Here is a 9,338-nt window from a genome sequence, read left to right on the forward strand (position 1 = left end):
TGGGACCCCTCTTTCCTTCCAGTATCAGGAGGAAGCCGACGATCGTTCCCAGGTATTCGATATGCGCGTAGATCATGCCCTCAAATGATCTCTTCTATGCAGCTCGCCTCGCCTCGCGCCTTGAGATACATTCGATCGCGCGTAGATCCTGAGAAGTTGCACCGTTTTGCTGCAACATTAATCTACTATCGCTGCGAGGAATGCGGTAAGAGGTTCTCTTACCAACACCTTCTAGATTACGATGATATCCTTTCCAGAATTATTACGTCGTAGAAAATGAGCGAATTAATCGCGCAATGCATAATCTATTTTTTATTCAACATTGTATGTTTGAATGTAAAAGATAAGGCAGTTCGCGTGCGAAAAGAGAAGAAACATAGAAAGTATATCTTTTTTTGTTTATTTTTTGAAAAAGAATATATATTTTATCGATATGAAATATATGAAGCACACTATGTACACACATTTTTAAAACATTTACTACATATAGATACATTTTTTAAGTAGTTATACTAACTAAACATTTACTTACATTAAATAGATATTTGCAATAAAAAAAGGAACAGATCAAATCAATGATTCTTTTATCAAACAAATATGTGTTTACATGTAATAAATATTTAGAGTTCTATTCAAATAAATATTTAACGAATATACAATAATAAATTGATCATAACGTAACATAATAATTTTATCCAATCTTGATTAGATACAAAATTATACAATTTGATGAAAAATTTAAGTTTAAACGTCATAATAAATTGTTATTAATAAGTTATAATAATCATATAACAAAAAAAATTTTTCAAAATCCGATGCACGCTGCGGTAAAGGATAATCGGTAGCGATTAATGAAATGATGCGAAACAGACGCAAAAACACCTCGTATCAAGTATATTTTTCATTGAAGTTTATCCTTTCCGTGAAGATTTACTAACTCTCCGTCGGCCAAGTCGGCCTTTGAAAGCACAATCAATTGTAAATAAATTCAAATCTGTAGAAAATAAATAAAATATAATCCAACTTCTATAAATTAAAAACTCGTTGTTAAAGCTTTTGCAAGTACGCAAAAATTTTTTCAGATTTTTATGCAATCCGGAACAATATAAAAAACTTGCACTGAAGCTCAAAGACTAGGGTTGCTGACGAAAGGGGCAAAATTCCGCATGACCAAGGGTTAAAAATTTGTTTAAAAATAAAGAGTCATCGTCCGTTATACAAAATAGCAAAATGTAGCTATAATACTTTATGCACACATTGAAATACGAAGTGAAAAATAAGATTATGCAAATAAAATCGATTTTACTTTCGCTATTTAAAATTAAACGGAGATAATTAATTAAAATTATGGTAGCGTTACTTTTATACTTAATACTTTTACACTTGTTATTTTAATTTGCAGCGATCATGTAATAATCGCAAATATGGCCATAAACAAGAACTGTTAAAAATCAAAATAAATCAGAGAGATTTATTTTGACTAAAGATGAATGATAGATGTATTAATATTATGTAATCGTGCCTTTCACTTTTGATCTCAAAGATTCATATTTTTATTCCATTCTTGAATTAATCCATGCCTCGCGCAGCAAAAATTAAAAATCGAAATAATTCGTAAATGGACAATAGATGAACCGATTAACGAAGATAAAAATATATTAATATTACGCGTATAGTTGTCTTTCACTTTCCATCTTTATATTCTCTAAAAATCTTATCTTATTCCATTCCTGGATATGCTCCGCTCAGTATCATTTTTTTTTAAATCCGAGACTTGAAACATTTAAGTCTACTTCTTTAAAAATAATATTTTTTTTTTTTTTTAGGTCTAACTCGTCAGTTATACCAATTAAAATAGGATTACAACTCGCAAAAAATATTTTCCATAGCTATAAATAAAAATATCTACAAATCGAAATAAAAAAATAGTAAATTTATTTTAAAAAAAGATGGATATATATATAAGAGATATAAATAATTAACGAGAATATAAATATACTAATATTATGTAATAGTATCTTTCACTTTCCACCATTGCTTTCAAAGAACTGTGTTTTCATTTCTGAATATATATCATTAAAAAAAAATTCGAAGCTCCTAAACTTATTTTTTCGAAAATATTACGATTTTCGGATCTGTTCAGTTATACCGATTAGAATAAGATTAGGAAAATCACGCGCTCATAGAAGATATTCCTTTCTCTCTTCGTCTCCTCTCCTTCTCACTTTCGTGCTCATTAACACCGCGGACTCGTTGAAAGCGTGACTAGTGAGATGCAAAGAGTTAAAAAAAGAAAAAGAAAAAAAAGGAGCGAGTGCCTACGCCTACAGACGTGCCCATAGATTTGTGCTTCTCGTTTAGTTCTCAAGGTTTCTTTTCCACGCCGTTTGTAATCGCGTTTTGATACCGCAGGGCGAATATGCAAGTCAAATGTTTCCCTCGCCTGCGCGTTACTCAACGCGAATGTAGATCTTTCCTTCTGGAATTCGATCTCAGCCTCCGACGCGCAACTCTTACCTCGCCTCATCGAGTCGCGTCAAAACAGATTGTATTGCGCGAAATCATGTAGGGCACAAACCGCGATCACGACCGCAATCGAACACAATTTCTCATTAATGTCGATGCAATTTCAATCGTTACTCGCCCGATCGGAAATTAGTCTACGCATCGCGTTCCAGTAACACACTCCTATAGTGAGAAGAATTGCAAATCATACGGATAACGATCGAGGTATAATTACGCGGATTCAAGCGAAATGCAAGTCTCTCGCTCACGGAGACCTGATGATTTCCAAATAAACATTATTCTTTTGCGAAATCTTAAACAATCTTGAAATAGCTGGGTGCAGGCATCACCGTCCATGTTTGATTTGGAGATAACATACATTTCGCGCAGGAAAGTCTGCACTTCCCGCCTAGGCGTAGTCCTTGTATTACTTTTCCGAGAGTGCATCCGTCATTAACGTCGCGTTCAAAGATTCTACATATTCTAGCGGATGCTAGAAATTACTGGTATATATCAACATATCGCTCATGAAATACCATAAATCGAAATCTAAAAAGTCAACGTATTAAAATTAATTTCTTCTCGGATCAAACTAAAAATACCAACGCATTTAAATCAGTTTATATCAACATGACGAAATCACGAGTCAAGAAATGATTTTTTTTTATTCTTAAACATTTTTCCTACAATTGTTTTTTCTAAAACTATTTTTTTTAATTAAATGATAATTGTAGGGAAAATAAAAAAAGATTTTATGGTAAAAAAAACAATAGATACAAAAGAGATGATTGCGTGTTTCTTCTTGACGATTGCAAGAACTATCGAAAGCTGTATATCATTGCTTTCGCCAAATGTTACTATTAATAAAAATATTAATTATTAGAAATCAATTGAAGATAACACTTTATCACTATAAAAGTAAAGTTTCGTTTCTTTGCCCAAGTCTAATTCTTGTTCTAATTATAAATCAAACACTCAGCTCTAATTCGATTAGAAAGTTATTCAAAGAGAGATGATCATTACTCTCAGAACAAGTTTCTTCTAGATACATTATAGATTAATGAAAATAAATTGTTTTCTATTGAGAATAAAATTAAAAATTGCTTCTCGTATAATCTTAATATATTCAGCGCCCAACGTGACATTTCGATTGGTATTTAAACAGGTTTTAGAGAAATCACAAATCGCTTTCAGAATAAATTTTCTATAGACGTGGAATTAATAAAGTGATTTCTAATCTATAATAATGCAAAATTGCTTCTTTATATAATCTCCATTATATATATAATTAAAAAGTGCTCCTTTTTATATAATTCAACATGTCAGTCCTCTGACATTCTGATCGAGCATTTAGTGTGATAATCCAACATCTTATTTTCAAGAGATTAAACACTTTTAATTCGTCACTATTAATTTGCAAAATTAATTTACAAAGACTCGACTTATCAGTTCAAAGGTGAGATTCTTACCCAGTCCATGTTTATCGCTTGGTCTAGTCTCCCAATGACTTAGTCAAGATTTTCAGTCAGGAGATCCTCAGCTTGTACACATCGCGCATCAGATATATCCGCTTAAGATGCACGGAGCCACAGCGGCAAAATGCGATTGTTGCTGCACTCGCGACCTTGTACGATACTGAAGGACGACGCGGCGCTATTGGTACCTGCGGGACGAGGCACACCGTTCTCCAGGACAATAAGTATACGACTGGCTGAGTCTATCTGGCGATCGCGCTACAAGCCAACGAAGGTGGACGGAAGGCGCACTGTTACTTTCATGGGTCGTCTCTCATACTGCCAGCACCTTCGTGGGACACGCCACCGATATTGGACCCCACCAACCGGAACCGCGTTTTCAGTCCTTCGCGAAGCCGAGCCCGTGCAAGATCCCTGGCGCGGTATAGTAGTGGAGGTGAAGGGAAGACATTTCCTTGCCGGTCGCGGCTGCCTTCGTCGGTGCCGGTTCGCTTCTGCTCGCTGGGCATGTAACGCTTTAGGTGTGAACATTATTGTCGAACAAGGAACTTTGAACATATAATTATTTAACACAAATAAACACAATTATTTCTCATTAATTTGTTTAATCTGTACGTGTGATAATTTTTTTTAACAAAACATATATATGTACATATATATATATATAAATAGATATATATAATAAAAAAATTAACTCTTTTGAAATAATTTTTGACCCAACAAATAAATAATTCATGAAATATTTAAAATTTGTTGTGATATTTCACAAATTTCAACAAACTTCAATAAACTAAGTTCACTCGTTCGGCAATACTAATGAAAGTACTATTTACAATGTTAATTATTATATTTATATGCTATGCAAAAATTCATACATAGTCATAATAATTGAAATTTGAATATTTTATAAAAAAATGTATTATATAATGACAATAAAAACGACCACGTTATACATATATACATATCGTACATATCACAGAACTAACGTATTAACATACACATATACATATATAAAATGGCCCAAAAGTTCCCAGAATTGTAATAATAAATGTTTATTAAATTACTGTATTATTATTTAATTACTGTAATCTATTTTAGATATCTATTAGATTTGATTCATTAATCTAAAATCTGCTTATAGCAATTTTTGATAAAAGAAAACTAGCTACGATCTCTGTCCTCTTCTCTATCCTCTTCATATAACTTATTTTTATTTCCAAGAATGCAATTAAAAAAAAGAAAATTTAAAGATGTTGCAAAAGTTGAGCAAAACTGTAGAAGGCCGTTGCTAAATATAGAAAAGCAAATAAAAACTGTTGAAAAAATGCTTAGAAAACTTAAGTTTTGTACATATATCACATTATGTATATGTGTGCTTCACCGTAATATATTTAAATATTTATATTACTTAATAAATACTATTATTTATATGTAATTATTCATTGATAAAAAAAGAATATATTACTTTAGATATTTTATAAAACTATTTAAATTATGAACCACATAAAATTATGGCACATAAAAAACTTAAGTAGTAAGTAAATTGGTCATAATGTAAATAGTAGTAAATCCAATATATGTTGATTTTCTTACTGCTTATATTTTACTATTTAAGCTTTTTTGTATGCCATGGCCCTTCAGGTAACCAAATATATCTTATTATATCGATCACTGAAAACCAGAATCATTCCTTCCATTTAAACATGATGCAAAGATTAATGTCACATAATAAAAATTCTTTCGATTTCCAATTAACAAACTCGAGTATCTGATCAACGTAAAGTAAAAAGGAATAAAAATTGAAACGTGAAAGTGTTGCAAAATATATAATTTTTTTTTATTGCTAATTGGACTGCGCCAGAATTTTTTTTCTCGCTTTCGCCAAATTTTAAACATATATCAATATATTTCTGTAAACACAAAGAGTGTATATTAGTTTGACTATAAAAAAATTAACCTATTGATTCTAATAATCATTCATTAATATACAATATTACAGATAATATTGTTGATACAAGCATTTATCAAAAAATAATTAAATGCTAAAAAAATTATCAAAAATACCAATCTTAATTTTCTTACAATTTAATTAACGTTTTAGAGTCGCGCATTATAATTTTTGAATTATTTTTTATTGAATAATTTATAAATAATTTGCACATTATGTTTCTTGAGTCGTATTTAATTCGAGACCAACACTTTCAGGATCTAACTTGGATTTCTTAAACTGTTTTGTTGAATTTTCTGAAAAGAAATTTAAAACATCTTCAGAGTCATGCAATTTTCTATTGTATCAATCAATATGAATCAATTTATTATATTAAAGTACAATAAATATAAAAAAATTAATTACCTTGGTAGAAATGTTTCACAGTACGTTTTCTGATTTCTTCAATACCTTCTTCCGTTTGTGCCCATTCAAGAACTAATCTTCGACCGTACAAGTGAGTACTTTGACATAGTGCCTTAAATGCTTTCTACAACAAAATGCGAATTTTATATATATATATATATATATATATATATATTACACACATACACACATAAAGTTAATACGAGATTAATGCAGTTCTCATTCCTACGTTTATAAATAATTTAATTTTTTTCTGTTAGATTATTTTATTAAATTAAATTAAACACTAAAAATTTCTTTACCTTTGCATCTGACTTAGTATAATACTCGATGAAAGCGAATCCTCTATGCTTTTCAGTGCCGACCAATTTCTTCGGTAATCGTACGGCCTTCAACTCACCATATGATCTATAAAATTATAATTAATTAATTATTACATCGCAATGTCATACAAAGACATTATATACGTGTGTGTGTTCGTGCGCGCGCATACTTGAACAATTCTGTCACTTCCTGGACAGTTGCTTGGAAGGGTATATTTCGTACTAAAATTTTGGTGCCAGTCTGTTCGGTGATCATAGATTTCTTTCTTGCTATTTTGACATCAGATCTAAAATATCTCGTGGTTATTAAAAATTCTCGGCTTTTTAATAAAATAGAAATAACTTACTTTAGTGTTCTTTCAGATCGTTTCAATTCTAAGCTCTTCCCATCGAGTACTGACATCTGCAACGTTTTTAACGCACGATCTGCGTCAAATTTTCTTTTGTATCTTACAAATCCGAATCCCATAGATAATTTTTTAGCAGGATTTTCTGGATCCATTTTAGTAGTTAGTGTGACGTAATGAAGAGGACCACATTTGCCGAAGTACTACAAATATAAAATTGTATTATTACACAAAAAAATTGATACCGTTTTTAATTACTTACATCTTTCAATTGTTCTTCCGTAGTTGAGAAATTAATATTTTTTACAAAAAGTGTTGTATCTAATTCGGCTGGCTCGTTATCTTCTTCTTTACGTGTATTATTCTTATTTTCTTTAAATTCTTTTATCGTAACTTCGTTTTCAATTTCTTTCAAATCTGTTGATTTTTTTATAGTCACATTATTTTCAATTATGTTATTTTTAGATGCAGGTGTGATGAAACTGTTATCTGGCGCCCACTCTAAATACAATGGTAGATGCTTATATTTTGTATAAGCTAATGCGCGGAAAGCCTTGCGTGCTTCAAACGGCTCCAAAAATTCAACCAGCGCTGTTATGCCCGCCGGTGGCAATATAATACGCGCAAGTTCTCCATGTTTGGCAAACATTTCTTGTAGTTCATTTGGTTTTGTTTCAGCCGGCAAATTCTTCACCAAGATTATGGTACTCGATCTCTTCTTTGGTGCTTCATTAAAAGCATCCAAACATACGCCGTTTTCTTCCAAAAAAATTTTTGTATCTTGAACCAATTGCGTTTCTCCTAATGCTAGTTTGACCGCGGCGCTCATTCCATTTGATTCATCTTCCAATAATTTCTCCTTTGTCGTGTTGTAACGACTGACGATAGCATTTGCCACAGCGTTCTGTCCAAGAAATAGTGTATTCCAATTATGTGACGAGCTCGCAGCTGCCTTAGTCTGCAATTCTTTCTTTTGTTTATAAGTTAAATTTTCAGTATCGATATCCTCTAAGGAAGTTTTTGTCTTTCCAGGAAGAATATGTAACATTCTACCATCTAATATAGAACCGTCCAACTCACTGTAAGCTTTTACAGCATGTTCTGGCATCAAAAACGTTATTGTGCCAAATCCTTTTGGTTTCCTAGTCATTCTATCTACAGGTAAATCCACTTCAGACAGAGGACCATATTTTTCAAATAGTTTTCTGACATCATCCTCTGTAGTTGTATATGTTAGATTTCTGATAAACATTCTTCCAGATTCTGCTATACTTTCTTCATTTTTTAAAGCTTCTTCTTGTTTCTTCCATTTAATATTAGTTTTATTACACGAGTCCTTATTAGATTCAACTTCCTCTTTTCGCTCATATTTGGATACAAATATTTGTTTCCCTTCTATATAAATAAAAAATTTCTTAAAAATGTGCAAAATATTGTATATTTTACTTTAAATTGTATTTAATTTTGTTTTACCTAAGAAACTCTTATTTTTCATAAGAGCTTTCTTCATAGCTTGTTCTGTTTTGAATCCCACATAAGCTATACCTTTAATTTTGGGAGGGATTCGTATAGATTTCGGTTTTATAGGACGAAAAAATTGTTTAATATGCTTTTTCATGTGTACGTATGCAAGTCCTCGTATTTTTACAGTATATAATGTCAATGGACCATACTTTGACATATCTTTTGTCAGAGATTTTATTCCACTCTGACGTAACCAATCAGGTTCGTCTTTTCCACTTGCAAGTGTCACTTTTTCTAAAATATACATAATACATAAATATATTTTCTCCAGTTATTTTCTTACTCTACAAAAGATACAAATTGCAATATTCAAATAAGATAAAATTTATTTTAAAAAATAATATATTAATCAACAGAATTTCTAGAATATGAATTCTTCTACAGAATATTGTGTTTACAATAAACATTAAATTCAGTTTAAATTCTATAGTATTAAATAAATTTTATAAAATATGTTGAGTAAAATAATATTAATTTATTATGTAACATAGTACTTAAAAAAAGTTGCTTAATAATACATAATTTAAGAAAGAAGAAAAACAAGAAAAGAAGAAAATATGTCTTCCTTTTTCTCACCTGTCTTTAGACTAGTTTCTTTAGACACATCATGTTCTTCATCTTCGGATTCATCACTAGATGTTTCAACTTCGTCTTTTGGCACACCAATATCATTTTTCCAAACTGTTTTTGCATCTTTACCAGTATGAGTTTCAAGAAATTCCATAAATAAAGGATCATCCTTATGCTAAATTTAACATAATAATTTTTAACAATTTTCTTTTAATTAATAGAAACAAATTATATATTATAT

The 9,338-nt window shown here is 30.7% G+C and overlaps 2 protein-coding genes across 2 annotated transcripts in view; both read right to left on the minus strand.

Moving 5' to 3' along the window:
• The window catches only part of LOC108750225 (serine-rich adhesin for platelets-like), a 30,427-nt gene extending 26,129 nt beyond the window's left edge, over positions 1-4,298 (minus strand). Inside the window, exon 1 of the mRNA XM_018489552.1 lies at positions 3,975-4,298. Coding sequence (XP_018345054.1) covers positions 3,975-3,983 — 9 coding nt within the window. The 5' untranslated portion in view covers positions 3,984-4,298. The remainder of the gene's footprint in view (positions 1-3,974) is intronic.
• Positions 4,299-6,090: 1,792 nt separating this feature from the next.
• LOC108750227 (probable RNA-binding protein 19) lies at positions 6,091-9,268 on the minus strand. The gene is made up of 8 exons (XM_018489556.1): positions 9,104-9,268; positions 8,477-8,761; positions 7,266-8,398; positions 7,004-7,206; positions 6,827-6,943; positions 6,636-6,741; positions 6,334-6,457; positions 6,091-6,224 (listed from the first exon to the last, which is right to left on the minus strand). Exons 1-8 carry the CDS (start codon positions 9,249-9,251, stop codon positions 6,142-6,144), a joined length of 2,199 nt encoding a protein of 732 aa, XP_018345058.1. The 5' UTR covers positions 9,252-9,268; the 3' UTR covers positions 6,091-6,141.
• Between the last annotated feature and the right edge of the window lie 70 nt (positions 9,269-9,338).

Source organism: Trachymyrmex septentrionalis, unplaced genomic scaffold, assembly GCF_001594115.1.
Source record: "Trachymyrmex septentrionalis isolate Tsep2-gDNA-1 unplaced genomic scaffold, Tsep1.0 scaffold334, whole genome shotgun sequence".
Taxonomy (NCBI): domain Eukaryota; kingdom Metazoa; phylum Arthropoda; class Insecta; order Hymenoptera; family Formicidae; genus Trachymyrmex; species Trachymyrmex septentrionalis.